Here is a 16385-nt window from a genome sequence, read left to right as displayed (position 1 = left end):
CCAAGGCTTTGAATTGGATGAACTGTTTTTCTTTCTTGCCTCTTTGAGAACCACTTGTTTCTGCTGCGTACGGGAGGGCAGGGTAGGGGGCGGCTGAGGTGGGGGTCAAAGGATTAAGTGTGTCTTTATTTATTGTTTGCTTTCTCTCATATCAGACCATTTTAAACCATATGAAAATGCCCATTAATGGTTCGTGTGGCTCAGGAGAGGCCAGATGGGCACTCTGGATGCCTTCCTTTTAAAAGAACATGCTTCTCCTTGTGATGCTCTAAATATAGAGAAAATCTATAATTAGTACTCAGAAGTGAGTCATACATGCAAGATTATTTATTTCTGGGTTTTTAAGGTTCTTATGTCACCTCATGCTGTCACTGTATTCAGTTCGTTGCTAAAGGTAGGGCAGATTGCATAAATTATTTCATATACAAATTACAATCAGGAACCCATATAATTTTCACACAGGAGCTGTGATTTTAATTACACCTTATTAAGTGTTGGCAAGGAACAACATAATCTTATAGCCAAAAAAATCATGTCACCCCATTGTTTTCACATAGAAAGAACTTTGTAATTATGCTCGGCAGATGCTTATGATTATAATAACCATAAATAACTACCTGGACATGCAAGGTATAATGGTAACTTAAGGCTGTTCTTCATGATGATCAGAACAACTGCAGTTAGATAGTTCTGTCAAATAACGTTTATTATTGTAGGTGTATGAACACCAGGCACTATAACATGAGGACATGAGGTGCAGAGCATGAGTCATGAGGGCATCAGGTGCAGAGCTAAGTTGCGTCTGGCACAGGTCTAGGCAGTCTGGGCCGCGTCTGGCACAGGTCCCGCCCGGCATTCTTCCCTCATCTCTGGAAGTTTGAGGTCTCCTTGCCCATGTGCACTAAAGCTCCTGCTTCACAGAAAAGACGGCAACCCCTCTCTTTTCGTTTTATTAGTTAGGCTTAATTTCTTTACAGCGAATTAAAGAGTATTAAGTGGCGTCTGAGATTTAATCGCAGGTTATTGTTAACACGTGTCCTCATTAGGTGGAGTCCCAGCTCTTAGAGACGCTTGTGTGTGAAATTAGATTCCTTTCACGTTGTGTCAGAGTTGCCACTGAAAAATCAGGACCACATTGGCTGAATGCTGGAAAGACATGCAAGCACTGCGTCAAACCGTAGAACCGTAGCACAGCTAAACAAGTCTTATGGGTTTTGACACAATTCTGTTTTGTTTGTCTTTTAATTTTTTTTTTTTTTTTAGAAGTCCAGTTTGATCAGAATCAGAAGATATAACGTTTTTGCAGTTTCTGCAAGACCCAAATGTTTTGGGTATTTTTATAGTACGTGTTCCTTTTTGCTAAAGTTTTTGGTTTGCAGTGTCTGTTTTATGTTAATTTTCTTGTGTAAATTATGAGCCAATCAGTTGAAGTACTGCATTAATTCATTACCTCTTAGTTATTCTAGTAGTAAAATGTCCTACATTTCAGAGACAGTAATACAAGAGCTCCAGGTGATGCATGGAGCTGACATCATTGTAGAACAGAACCTTGTACAGAAAGCACACAAGCTAATCTGTTGGGCTTATTTCTGAAACCCATTACAGTATTAGAGATCCTGTGACTTATTTATTTTTATTAGAGATATTCTAGTCTAGTCTGGTTAATTGGTATGAAAACTAAAAAGCTTTTATTTAAGATAACGTGAACTTCACCTTTTGTAGACTTCCACTCAGTCTAGATTTAACCTAGAATAGCTTTGCAGACTTCCACCCAGTCTAGGTTTAACCTACTGTAGCTATGCAGACCTCCACTCGGTATAGATTTAACCTAGTGTCTCTATGTAGACTTCCACTCAGCCTAAATTTAACCTAGTCAAGTCAAGAGGCTTTTATTGTCATTACATCTGAGTACAGGTACACAGTGTAACGAAATTACGATTCTCCGGAACCGTGGTGCACCGTGAATCAACAATATAATAGACTACATAAAGGGCAACAGGGTAACAATGTGCAAAATGTGCGGCGTGGAACAATATCACTACAATAATTACCATAACGCTACAATAAATACAGCAGACCAGAGACAATTGACAGACATGACAGTGTAGTGCTGGTACAGTACAATGTAGTGTGGGTGTGTCAGAGATAAGTTACATACTGTGACATACAGAACATGCATAAACACAGCAGTTCTGAGGTAGAGTTAACAGATCCTGTAGGAGAGCAATATTTCTGGTGGGGATGGATACATTTCAGTCTTTGTGTGTGTGTGTGTGTGTGGGGGGCGAAGGGTGGGGTTCAGTGCAGTGTTTTTGTGCATGTGTGGGGACTGGTGGGTGGGGGGTCAGATCAGTGTTGGTGTGTGGTGGGGTTGAGGGGGCTGTCAGTTCCGTCTCTGAGTGTTAAGGAGCCTGACTGCTTGATGAAAGAAGCTGTTGCATGGAAGTGGAGGCATCAGAGTGAAGAGTTCGTGTGATGGGTGGGATGGGTCGTCCACAATGCTGATGGCTTTGCGGATGCAGCATGTGGTGTAGACGTCACTGATGTTATGTTTTGTGTTCTTTCTGTGTCCGTCTGTCTTGGGAATGACTGGACTTGAAGGGTACATTACATTTAGTTTTGAAGGTTAATTCAATTTATTTGAATCTTAACAACTAGTTAGCCACTCTGCGCCTATGTTACTCAGCATGTTGTGTAAGTCACCTTTAACGGGTTAATTTATGTTGTTGAGTTAAACAATGTTGGAGGGGAACTCTGTGGCATTGAGAAAATATACCCTCATATAGGTAGCTGGAAATGACTGTAATGTTACCACTGTAACCTCCAGTATTACAGATTATGCTGAAAATACATCTACGGTTACATTGATCTATTTCCTAATAGATCTATTTTCCTAAATTCCTGTCCATAAATGGAATTGAAAGAATAAGAAAACAGCTCTATAATCTCAGACAAACATAGAATATTGCTTATATATATATATATATATATATATATATATATATATATATATATATATATATATATATATATATATATATAAGCAATATTCTAACAACTCTGAGTAAAATCTTTGCCAGACCTAGAGCATTTATGTCTGAAATCTCCCAGAACCTCCAAAAATGTCTTAGAACATAATTGCACTGCAGTGGTGAAAAAAATGTAGGAGGGTGAAATTATTTTCCATACCATTCTCTGGAGTAGGTATGGCAGAGTACATGTCCCAGTCAGGTCCAGTGTGTGTCCAGGAGTGCTGGATTAACATGCATGGTGGAAGTGTACAAGTTAAGTGTGTGTGTGTGTGTGTGTGTGTGTGTGTGTGTGTGTGTGTGTGTGTGTGTGTGTGTGTGTGTGTGTGTGTGTGTGTGTGTTGTTAGGGTATGGTCAGACAGGGCCCCAGTCACACAAGCCTGGATATGACTCTATCGCTTCTGCCGTGTCTGGGATGATGCACATTACAGGCTCTGAGGTGAGACTGATTGTATCATTTGAAAATAAATTTGTACATTATTAATGAAAGATTTACATTTTACCCTACTGTGTTATGTCTTTTCGTTTGCAAATGTACATGTCAGTCTGGTTTGTGAAGAATGCTCAGTTTGAGATGTTTAGACTACATTATCCCCCAGTGCCATTAAACACGAGTTGTGCATTTAAGGATGGGGATCCAGTCAGGCCCGGTGTTGCCATGACTGATCTGGCCACAGGGCTGTACGCTCAGGGAGCTGTGATGGCTGGCCTGCTGTGGAGACAGAAGACAGGGCGAGGCCTTCACATTGACTGTAACCTGCTCTCTTCTCAGGTTAGTCTCCTCACCTTCAAACTTCAAATCTCACAAAACCAGGTGCAATTTAATGACTAAAATTTACATTACTCCTTACTTCTGTTTAGATGCTGTCTGCATTTTTCAGCTTTAGACTAGGCCAAACCCAAACTTTAGCCTTCTGCATAACCTATTAGCCTATTGCTCTGTGGTTTTATGTAATGCTTGAATTATAAATGAGAGATGTATATTTTACCATTTGAATTATTTCTGTGTTATGGGATCTGGGGGCTCAAAAAAAAAAGAACACAATAAAATATTCAACTGCAAGAAAAAAGAGGGAGATCTTGTCCGAGTGTCTAAGCTTTTATGGTTGTTTTTGCTTGGTACATGAACTGAATGTGAGTTATGAAATAAAGCAGAGAGTGTTAACACAGTATATGCCAGAAAGTCTATGCTCTCCTTGACTAAACTGTTCAATTTTCAGCTAACGCATTACTATGGTCCAAACATAGCGATGATTCAAGTGCAAGGTGAAGGATTTCAACATAGTACCTGTGGGTCCAAACACCACACACAGCTTGTGTGCCAGCCCTGTAACACCACAGAAATCAGTGGAGTGTGAAGCTCTGTACCGTTTACATGTCAGCAGGCAAAAGTGTTCATCTCCTGACACTGTTGCTGTGTTCCTGGACGTGAGTTTACTTCACAGCTAGGTTTGATGAGGCTCTGTGGCCACGAGCACACCAGGAGCCCAGCACTGTTGCTCGTGGTGAGTGCTTTATGCCCTGCTTGTGCATCTCGCACACCATAAAAAGCGAGCACAGATAACAGATTGTGTCGGGATTTCCACTTTGGCGGGGACGTGTAGAACGGCATTCTGGGGGAAGCGTCCCGCAGCTTGACTCAATGTTATGTTCTGTGTTTTTGGCCGCGTCTCCACCTTTGTAGCGTTTGCACAAAGTGGATCTTCGATTTTTGTTCATGTTTTTCTGACTTTTCCTCTTTATACTTTCAAAGTGCGTGCACAGTGAGTATGCACGAGGTATGTTTTATTTAGAAAAGATTTAAAAAATGAAATGCTTATACAGTATTTACTTCTTACAGTTGCTTAGAGATTCCAGACCTTTCCTTGAGGGATGTAACAGGACATGGCTTTTAGCAGTTGCCATACCCCACATAACACTCCATAAGGCTTTATGTGGTTTATTTTCACATGGTTTAATTTACGATGGCATACCATAATATGTTGAAGTTAAACAACTGTCACTTGTGATGTCATGTTTAACACTTGAAAACAACGGAATACATTAAGGAAAATATTTGTGTGACTAGATCGGGGTGGGGGGATCAAAGTTTGACCGCAATGTTCTTCCTGAAAAAAATACTGTGACTGTTCTCATGAAACCAAATGGTAAGATAAAGGTCAAACAACTGCACCAAACCCCTGTATTGTTCTCATTGAAGATCCAGTTTGATCGGGCAGTTCTCGTGAGCTTTGCACAGCTATAGTTTCCTGAAGTGAAACAGACTCTTCATCACAGTAGGTTTATTCTTGCCATTTAAACATGCATTCTGCATCCAAGGAACAAAACAGCTTTCATACAGAATTGTATTTTTTTTTCATCTTGGGAACAATAGAAAATCCTGCTCCACCAGGCATCTACAGTTTGGTTTGACATACAGTACAGAAAAGCTGAGTCTAAACTCTGAGTTCCTCTGAGTTTGTAAACACCCATTTACAATTAATGAACTTATAGGGCCTTGCTTTTATCTGCAATCCTGAATACACTCCTGATTTTCTATTTTTCTGTTGTAGTAGAGGTAGTGCAGCATTTATTCATGGCCATTTTCTGTTCATTAAAACATTTTTTTGTATGCAAAATATTGAGGTTCCCATTTATTGGGCCATTGTTAATAACTGTATGTTTCTAAAATGTCAGTGAGTTTGTTCTGTCCATACATGTTTCAGTGTTGAAGCCACTGTTTAGATCGAGGAAGGAGTCGTTCAGAAAGCTTCAGCTAGGATGCATCCTCTTGAGTTCGCCTAAGTTCGCCTAAACTCCCCAGCTCTGTGTCTGTGAAGACTGAAAAGGAAGATGATGATCCACTATCCTAAACGCCCTGGGAATCTGTATCTGACACATCATTCTTATAGAGGGGAAAAAAAAAAGTCTTTTAAACGTGCTGAACACCGCAAGTTCTGTGTTTTCCATGGTCTTGACAAATTGCAAATATTCCCTTGAACCCTTAGACATAACTAATCAGTCCGAGTCTTCATCCCTTGGATGACACCGGTTCAACTAAAGGATGTGGGTTCAGGAAACTGCTCTCATAATCTCATTGTTTGGAGTGCTTCTGTTGTGGTTTATGTGGATTCTTTCTTGCCTGCCCCCCAACTCCTCCACCCTCACCCCTCATGCGTTTTTAATTGCTGCCCCCGCCCTCCCACCTTGCCTGGATTGTTGTGTTAAATTCTTGGGGATTTGAGAGTTTGTGCTCGGAGGGAAACCTAGCGTAGCCCTTCATATATCCAGTCTCTTGGTGCTAGAATGGCTCAAGGGAAAGTACGGGCTGCGTTTTGTTCTGTGGTACCTGTGGTGTGCAGGGCCGTGGGGTCATGGCTGCCACGGTAAGAGGCCTAACCAGGCAGAGAAGTTCTCCCACATTTCCAGCCCTTGCCTTGGCCTCCTCTTCCACATTCCACCCTGGTCCTCTTGTGGCCGAAGTTATCTAACTCGCTTCCATTTTATAGTGGCCCAGCGCAGTCATCAGCATGAAGACACGCTGGAGGATGATCACAGCACACATTTTCCCTTCTGCCAGATGTGAAATTAGGCCAGGAATGGAACTATTTATTGCGAGCATTTCCTTCCTCTGTCACCAATGTTCTTTCGCAGTTGTGTTTGCTAAATACAAAGCCTCTTTGGCAGTGGCATCCGCAAAAAATGGACTTCCATATTGGATTGATTTGAATCCCTGAAGCTAGCTATTCAGAAAATGTGTTCATGAAAATTATATAATTGGAACCTTAAACTGTACGATACGGTATTAGTTAATATGACTGAGAACTGCTTTGGGTTTTGGCATTAAGCACTGATTTTATGGTGATGACTTAGCTGCTACTGATACTAAGGGAAAACAGACAGTAAGGACACATAATAAAGCGTTTCGTTCTTGGATTTGAATTTGTTTGTTTCCATTTCTGGTGGTTTTTCCCCATTCTGGTAAGCAAAGTCACTTGGAAAGTTTCGTTAACACTTCGATGTTTTGCCAGGCACTGGCCCTAAGCTCTGAGCAGAAGACTGAGATTTATGATGTGCTGCTTTGATTCATGCAACTGCATTTTAATTGAGAAAGGCATGGTCTGAAAAAGCACGTGTGTAGAAAATTTGTCAAACTGAGTTATCAAATGGTTCCGTGTGATTTTTGAATAGCTACCTCATAAAATTTAATTCGCTGTTAAATAAAAGAGGAAGGTACTAACAGCTGCCAAACTAGTGAGTGTAATGGGAGTGGATGAGTCCTTGGCTTTATGACGGTCCTGTTGTGGGCTCTCTGGTGATGTGCAGGTCAGTTATGTTGCTGCAGGCCAAATGAATAGGGTGTGAGCTGTTCCTGGCTTTGCTGGGTAAGGGACACTCTGCTCTAATGCAGAACTGTGCCCATTGGGGAAAACATTGTGAGGAAAATTGAAAGTAGTTATTGTCAATCAAAGATAGTAGATTTAATCTGTAATGTACATGGACATCACTTCACAGCATGATAGTAGCAATGTAATTCGGAACATAATCTTCAAACCAGGGTGATATTATTACAGCCATTTTTTTTACATTACATTTTTCTTTATATTACAACACATGGACTGTTTAAAGTCAAAATAAAAGCCCCTGTCTTAACCTCTGACACGTAGTTATTGGCATGTTGTATTATAGGAAGATAATCTAAGCAGATTTTGCTTTACACTTCATAAAGATGAGATGATTCTAATAATAATAATAATAATTCTTTATTTTTGTATAGCGCTTTTCAGGAACCCAAAGACGCTTACATTTAAGAGTAGCAGAACAGACAGATGGAAACAAAAAAGCACAGGCAACAGACAATGAGAATAAAGCTGAAAATGGGAAGAGGTCATGAAGTATGGTAACATATTGGGAGCTGATGATTCTATACTAGCTATTTCAATTCCACAGTATTTAGGCGACTTGCAGTCCAGGAAACTGCTTCTTTATGTTTGACAAATGGCACAGAAAAATGGCGCTGATGTAAAGAAGTGACCAGTAGTCTTTATGCCCAGAGACAGGATGATGAAGAAAAAGCTCTAACAGTAGGTGGCTGATGGTGCAGAGTGGGTGTGACGTGATGACAGAGTTTCTCACGAGGTTCACAGCCAGAGAGGCTTTAGCTATTGAAGTCTGGCTCACTTTGAGGGAATGCTGCATATGGGCTAGTTTCTGCAGACGCCAGTGTCTCACGCACGGTGTCAAATCATCCCAGGTCTGCTTTAGTCTCGGCTTTTCCCATCAGAGATTGTGTTCACTGCTTTAAAGAGCATCGGTTCACATTGCAAAATATTATTTCATCTGCCTCCCATTTCTCTTTCCTTAACCCAGGGCAATTTTCAAAAAGTATATTCTGCAGCCAGACATTTCTAAGTTGGTAAATGAAGTGTCTTTGTTGGCTGAAGTGCATAGCGTGAGCAGTGGATCTAATTTCCTGAGTGCTAAAGATGTTCTGGGTTAATTTGATCCCCCCCCAAACAGCCAAATATGGTTTAAGATTCAGAGTCCAAGTGTATTGTACACCAACCACAAGGAACTGCTGTGTAATCTGTGTGAGAGGTCACCGAATTCATTTATAATGCAGTAGAGTATTTGTACAAAAAATGAATCGTCTCTTGTGCTGTCTCACTCTATTCACCTTTCTCACCCTGTTCACCTTTCTCTCTCTGCCTGTCCCTCAGGTGGCGTGTCTCACTCACATTGCTGCAAACTACCTCAACGCAGGGCAAGAAGCACGAAGATGGGGAACTGCACATGAGAGCATAGTCCCTTATCAGGTACAAGGATAACATGTTAATGGGCTCATTCTTAAGGTAATGCTGTCAGCACATCCTAGCCTCTTTCTTTAATCCTGCACCAACTGCTGAAGTGCTAATTTGACTGAAAATAAAGAAGAGTTAATGTGACCCAATTAGCCATTGCCTGTTGATATAACGCAGGTTGGCCATCTTAAACATTTTAAGGGAAGCATTCCTTCAATTCACCACTTTTCAACTGAACGTTTTTATCTGGTCATAGTAGCCAATGGACAGTAAACCAGTAGCATCATTGCAGAACCAGTGCATATTATTATTCTCCTTCTGTGTGGAATGGTAACCCATTGGTGACCTCTGACCCAGCATGGCTCTTCAAGTAGATACTAGTAAAGGGACATATAACGTGTTTGTGTTATGACCTGTCTAGGCCTGTGGCTATAACATTGGATGCTTTCCAGAAAGTGGGATTCATTATAAAGTTGTTTTTTGAAATATTATGCTGCTTATATCGGGAGTGGCCTTCATGCCAAAAAAATGTAATGCCATAGTCTTACAAAGAAAAGAAACCTACCTAAAAAACAGAATAAAAACAGAATGCCAAACCCCATGACCCAAACAAATGAACAGGCAGCCACTCCCTACCTTTGGCAGGGTGATGGTGATGGACACTACACATCCATTCAACATGTAGCTTACAAACGAGCACTCGCAAGGAAGACCAATACGCAGACAAACCATGCACCAACCGTGCACAAAACCATGACAAAACAAAAATCGGAAAACAAACTAAACAAAGCCAATACAAAGCAACTCATAAGAAATTAAATACCACAGCACACAAACACAAATCCTTTCCCCCACTTTTCCAGTCCTTCGTCTTCCTCCATCTTCTCCCTGTGGGCTTTATTTATGCAACGCGCGTGACAGGAAAAAGTCGGCAAGGAGCTGTGGAAGGGCAGGCAAACCAGGAAGAGAGAAATCCTGGCATGGACCCGTAAACCAGCAGGATTGGAATCTGTACCTGGAAAACCATACTAGAGCATTAACGGCACAACACATATGGACGTAACAGTTGGACTCTTCCAGAGGTGAGGGGCGTGGCCTCCTGACTCTTATTCCTGTAGTTAATGGGTGCTTCTTTTTTTGATGGGTGGAATAGGATTTATCAACACCTCAGCGTCTGAAGGGAAGCCTGGTTCTAATGTGAAGCTAAAGTAACTGCCTTTGCTCTGGTGTACTGCTTTCTGTCTTGAACACCACTCAGACAAGAAGAAGGCGGTGGAGGAGGAGGTGTGGTAGAGAGGAGTTTGGGGGGGGGGGCATGTGGAGAAACACATTTACAGCAAACCAGAGTTTGACTTGTTTTAATTTCCTCGTTGGTTATGAGGCAGTAAAAAAAGATGTTTCCCAGTGCCATAGTTGTATGAAGCACTGAGTGTTGGTTTATCTGGTTTGGGCTTCAGTAGCCTAACTTTGTTAATTATGTGGCACTTTGTGAGTTAACTCCTCAGACTGATTAGCACTGGTGGTGGTGTTTTTCTGTGGAAATGCATGCACCGTTAGTTGTCTAAGCTCTGCACACTTAACAGAGAGTTCTTATCGGCATCGAATGAACGCAGTGCAGCACTGCAATATGAAGCATGTTTTCCATTTGATGAGAGGCTCCTGGCTTTTGTCTGGCTTTATAGAGCTCATTGGTGGTTCTTCACAAAATGTCTGAAACTGGGTTCCAGGAAGGAGCCCCAAATGTCCGCTGTGGCTTTCTTTCTTGCACTGTGGATGTATCTTCAACGGTGCACTTAATTGGAGTTTGTGAGCTGGTCATTATTTCACCCAATTGCAAACAGAATTTTGAGCAGTGAGGAAATCTTAGGCTAATGAATATGTAAATATGCCACGAGAGTCCCCTGTAACATCAGGTTCATAAATTTGTTTTCTCCCAGCTTGAGTCCTATTTTCCCCACACATGTAAGGCTGTGAAGCCCTGCTGTAGGCTGCTCTCAGACAAAAAAAACTCTGTACATCTTAAACTGGTGATGTTTGTTTGAACTGATTTTGCTAAAATGTATTTATTGGATCAGCACTTAGTTATAATCCTACAAGACAAATTGCGTAGCGCTGTCTACTTTCACCTTGACACAAAGGCCTGGCCTTTTCGTGTTCTGAATAATTTCCCCAGTTGTGATGAATCCTGCTATGAACCTTCAGACACGCTAAGCTGAAAGGAGCAGAGTGTTTCTGCAGTGAAGCGGATGTCACGAGCATCCAAAAGTTCAAGTTTTCTTATGAACTCTGAACAATATAAAAAGCCTCAGACTTGGCCTTTCTTACTGTGCTTATAGTGCTCACACCTGACATCACAGATGATCGTGCACAGATGCTCGTGCACAGATGATCGTGCACAGATGATTTGGCCGTTCACCAGCGTGCTCTTTAACGTGCTTCGTGAGCCATCCTGCCTGTCTCCCTGTTGGCTCCCCTGGCTGTCCTGCGTCACCTGGCCCCGTAACGTAAGACTCGGCGTGTGTGCACAGCCGGAGCAGTTCTGACAGGGTTGCGGTGAGATGCGCGAGTGCTGCTCGACCCGAGGAGGCCAGGGAGGACCAAGCGTGCCACGTCTCCCAGAGAGATGCAGCAGGCGCTATTCCAGCAGTAGTTCAGTTGGAAAAAGTTGGAAATTTGTTATTGGTGTGTACTAGTCTAGGTTTCTACCTTTACCAGTTGCAAAGTGCAATCATTATGCAGGGTCCTCTCAGTGTTACGTTACTGAAACACACAAAGGAGGTCTAATATTCTATTTAGTAAATATTGAGATTAGTTAAGTGTGAGATGTGTGTATTTGAGCTAAATTGAATACAGGGATACATTTTACCTTGAACATATTTCTTGTGCAAAAGTATATTTATGGATTTTCTTTTTCTGACATTATACCCAGTACTGTGCTAATGTGATTTTTTAAAAGTGATTAATCAAAGTAATTTATTCACAACCCTTTCAACAGCTGTTTGCATATAGTGTTAATATTATAACAGACACTAGAGGTCAGGTCAAGCATTGTATTGGTATTTGACACAGAATTGTTCTTGCAATACGATCCACTGGCTCATTTCTGTTTAAGATCCCATTTTGCCCCAAGTCTCCATGAAGAACCTTATTAAATAACTTGTTAAAACTATTTTCTTTTTAGACCTGTTGGATTTTGCCTTACAGGGAAGTTGTTTTATGATTTATTGGCTCCCAAACATGCTTGCCACCAGGCAGGATTTGAAACCACTCTGATCTTTTGAGGTCTTGCCATGTGTTTACATTTTGTCCGTAAAACCTTGCTGTCCTTTCTTAGGCGACGATTATGTGTGTTGTGATCAGAGAAACTCGTAGCCATCACTCACGAGGGTAGCAGCTGTGCTGACAGCTTGTTTATGTCTTCACCCACTGTCCTGTCCTTATAGCCCCTGTCTGTGAAAACACGCTGGCGGTTTGGACGATGGCTGCTCCGAGTTTTGTGCTTCGCAGCTAAAGCCTGGCATGTCCCTTCGGATCAGAAGAATGCCGGTTAACCAGGAGTCGACTTGCGGGGTCAGCATGCAGCTTCGGGTCCCGTGGCCTCGGATACTGTGGGGCAGCCAGGAGACTTGTGGGGACCTTTTCCTGGAGCATCATGGTGGCCTCCTAGAGAGTTCATGCCATTCTAGAACTTTCAGTGACTCACACCAGGGACCTACAGTATTACTTGCCCTTGTCTGGCTTTGGGTCTGTGCTCAACAGAAAGCACATGCAAAGACAAAAGGGCTTGTGTGAAATCAGTGAACAATGAAAAATGACAAATGCATGTGTTTGACCAGTATTGTTGGATTAACCAGATGGCCGTTGACGTTCTTGACATCAGAGAGTAATTTTCCTTCTGCATACAGTCACTTTACTGCAACAAAAATTATACCTCAAGCGCAAATATCTCAAAACTTGACAAATGTCATATTTCTTCTGTTCCTTACATGCCACTAAGCACATAAAATTACACTTAGTGTTTTAACTTATTTCCATGAACAGTCTTGGCCAGTTGGCGTGCTTTCTTTCTTTAGACATTTATTTCCTAAATGCTTTTTGTAGGAATGCTGAAGTAAGATTACATTCCTCCTCTTGTCATGATCCTGGGCACAAAAATCTGATTCGGGCTAGTCGTGCTCTAAAATGCTATGAATGTTGGCTGGGGGGTAACTTGGGACTGTTTGTGCTGTGTTCTGTCACTTGACTGGTGGTGCTCCTCTGGTGGACAAGCGGAAAAGATTCCGTTATACCTTTGCCAGAAAATTTGCTCTGGTGGTTTCTTCTCGGACTCCTCTGAGCCTTTTGAAGATAAAAAAGCGAAGCACGCTGTTTGGCCATCTCCGTTCCCTTCTGCTTGCTCCGGACTGCCTAAATGACAAAAAAATAAAACATCCCAGCCCAATTGCACATGTAGGCACCAAGATCAGAGCAACATTGTTGTTAGTGTGAGATACTGGGACCTAATGCACCATGGCAGGGTCCATCTTGGAGGGGGTGTGGAGGAGTCCTTCATTATGGGCATGTGTTCACATCGGAAGGCTTTACAGCATGGACTAGCATCAGAAATAGTATTAATGACATAGGTGTCTAAAAATGTAAATGGCCTACTTTTTTGTAAAAATAGTTTAGCTTTTTTTCTGGTATGCAAAAAGTGATGAAGCTTCAGATTTTGATACTGGAACATTTAGACGGAATGCCCTGATGTTCTTGTTTTTCTGCCCTTTTCATTTTTCAATAGAACCGTGAAATATATGCATTTAGGTTGATCTGAAGTCCCCGGACAGCGAGAAGCGTTCTCAGCAGCCGGTCTGACTGTGCGAGCACGCCCATCAGAGACCTCCAGGAGCCATGCTGTGCTGTTGCTTCCGGCCACGCCGCTTTACATGAGCCTAGAAGCGTCATGTGATGAAAGCAGTCGAAGTGCTTTCTTTGCTTTTTACGGGTCAATCAGGACCCACAACATGCTGGGCTCTTAAAGAGCGTGTGAGGAGCTCAAAGGCTGATTGTGCTGCAGTCCGCAGCGTCGCTCTCTCCCTGCAGTGGTGCCCAAGCACGTGCTGGACTTCATTTCATTTGATGGGCTACATTTTGTCAAAACACCCGTCTCATTATCTGTAACCGGCATTGTCTTCCTTGCTTGAATTTTTGTACTACCTTTGTGGGCACCAGCATAAACACACACGTGCAGACACGGATGAGGACTTTTTATAAGTGAGGTTAGAAGCATGAAAGCAGGCTTTGTTTTAAGATTGTGTGTGTGTGTGATATTTTTAAAGAGGCTTTATTGGCAGGCTTTCCGGTGATGCAGATGAACTGTAATATCAGTTTTAGGTAAATTATGTATTGGTCAAGCCCTAGTTCTGGGCATAGAATTCCAAAAATAAAGCAATATCTGACCCCAAACAGGAAAAATACACAGGAAGATCTGATGCAGATGTCTGCGTGCTGGAAAGGTTGGCCTCTGACTGGCTAGCTACACAGAGGCAACTTCCCATGGCTGCTGTTTGGTTTTGGTTCACCTCTTTGGTTTGCCTTCCATAGACCTCGCTGTTGTGTTGTTTAGTGTTTTGTTGTCACTGAAACTGCTCTGCTCAGCCAGGTAGTGGATTGCATTTCCTGGGCACGTTTCTTGTTGTTCACGGTGAGCAGTGGTGTTTTCTTCTGAGTCACTGAAAGGGGAGTCATGGAAGAGTAGCAGTGCTCTCCAGAACAGGCAGCCAAACACAGATACTCCTGCCAACTGAAATCTGGACCACCTCTTCCTCCTTATTGAATTGTTTAATTAAGGGATTTTTTTTTTGAGTAGCAATTAGTTGGAAACAAATTCTGTTCCAGTAAATATCCATTTGCATTTGGAAACCAACACAAATTTTCTCATCACTTCAGTAGTTTAAGCAGCGTGAGTGTGGAAGATACCGTTGACTAGGCTACCTTAAAAATTTGAGAAGCACTGCTTATTGAAATTTTAAATCAGTTCATTGTCACAGACCACACAAATCATTGCCCAAATATCAAAGCAAGGGTGATCATGCCAATATGCAGTCTTTTCTTGGCCCGATGAGGACACCTGGGAAGGAGCCCAGACACGGGGGGCCCTGTGCTGCTTTGGATGGTACCAAATAGTGATCCAGATCTACCCAAATTGGATTAAAACACAAGTGGATCACACTGATGTAAGATCAGTGAGATAAACCACTGACACTTGCTTAATCTGTCAAAGATCTCATGGACTACTGATTGCGTTGGACATAAACAAGATGCTGGAGACACCGGAGCATAGCATGTAAGAAGTTCCTTATGTGCAAGGTTTAAAGTGTGCGTGAAGGTGCTGGAGCACACCTCTGGCTCTTCTGGTTTATCCGCATGGCATGTAGAGCTGTGATCTGGTACTAAGATTTGATGGAAATGTATTTTTTTTTCCTAGTAATCTTCAATCAATTTAATTAAATCATTATTAAATCAATCTGATCAGTCATGCTGACGTCCAACATCCGACCCCTAGACAGCTGCACCTCAGCTCTGGTTTATTCCTTTTCCACTAACCCATAACCAAGTCCTGTTTGCATTCATCTCTCTGTTCCTTTCCTCTCATTCTGGTTTTCACAGTCATGCAAGTGTGTTTTCAATTCTTCATGCTCCTTCATGGTGTTTCAATGTGATGCATGATTTATGTCCTAATGCCTAAAACATTGTATTTCCTAGGCAATTGGTGGTGTTTTCCCATGCTATAGCATTACGTTCTCAAAGTTATTTCAGAGCAATTGGTCTTGTGGGTATCTAGCTAAAATTTGCATAACCAAATAAATGGTCACCTTGGCTATATAAATCAAGCATTCCTTTATTTATTCCTTTATATAGCATTCCTCATTTAATGTGGATTAATTTTTAATAACTTTGATAGGCACTTGTGTAATTTTTTGTTGCTTTGCCAGCTGGTCATTGCTAATAAGTAAACTTCAGCTTAGCTAGCAAATGGTGTGTGTATATTCAGTTTCTAAATAAGATCACCAGTTTGTTTCGTTTTGTAAATCTGATCAACAGAATTCAGCTATATATGGATGGACTAAGGAAGGTTATTACTGAACTGTGTTCAAAAGTTATATAAGTGTTTATTTCACTGTGAACAAAAAAATTTGTTCAATCCAAAACTGAAAAACATAGGATACTTTAAAGGTTTTGCCATTCACATGTAGTTAAATGAAGCAGATTACATATAAACTAGTGATAATCATGTGCCCATATCAATGCTGAAAAGTAATGCTAATAAAAATTAGCAATTTTGTTCACGCATTTTTCATATATTTTTTTAACCACATGGAATATAAGCACTGGAAAGTTATGAAGCCAAAGAATCAGTTACAATAAGAATATTAAGAATGTGCCCAGTGTTCTCATGTATATCATACTGTAATGTTTGTGTGCATGTGTTTTTTTACAGGGCTTCAGAACAAAAGATGGATACCTTGTTGTTGCAGCTGGTAATGACCTACAATTCATCAAAGTGTGCAAAGTAAGCATAATTTTTCTAAGCATGTA

General features: G+C 41.5%; 1 protein-coding gene across 8 annotated transcripts in view; it reads left to right on the top strand.

Moving 5' to 3' along the window:
- Positions 1-16385, top strand: part of sugct (succinyl-CoA:glutarate-CoA transferase) — a 77429-nt gene that overhangs the window by 6389 nt on the left and 54655 nt on the right. For all 8 annotated transcript variants that reach the window (XM_076971169.1, XM_076971175.1, XM_076971171.1 and 5 more), the window contains exons 7-10: positions 3378-3469; positions 3659-3802; positions 8730-8825; positions 16288-16359. In XM_076971169.1, the coding sequence (XP_076827284.1) occupies positions 3378-3469; positions 3659-3802; positions 8730-8825; positions 16288-16359 (404 nt within the window). The remainder of the gene's footprint in view (positions 1-3377; positions 3470-3658; positions 3803-8729; positions 8826-16287; positions 16360-16385) is intronic.

Source organism: Brachyhypopomus gauderio, chromosome 13, assembly GCF_052324685.1.
Source record: "Brachyhypopomus gauderio isolate BG-103 chromosome 13, BGAUD_0.2, whole genome shotgun sequence".
Lineage (NCBI taxonomy): Eukaryota > Metazoa > Chordata > Actinopteri > Gymnotiformes > Hypopomidae > Brachyhypopomus > Brachyhypopomus gauderio.
This window is presented reverse-complemented; position numbering and strand designations above follow the sequence as displayed.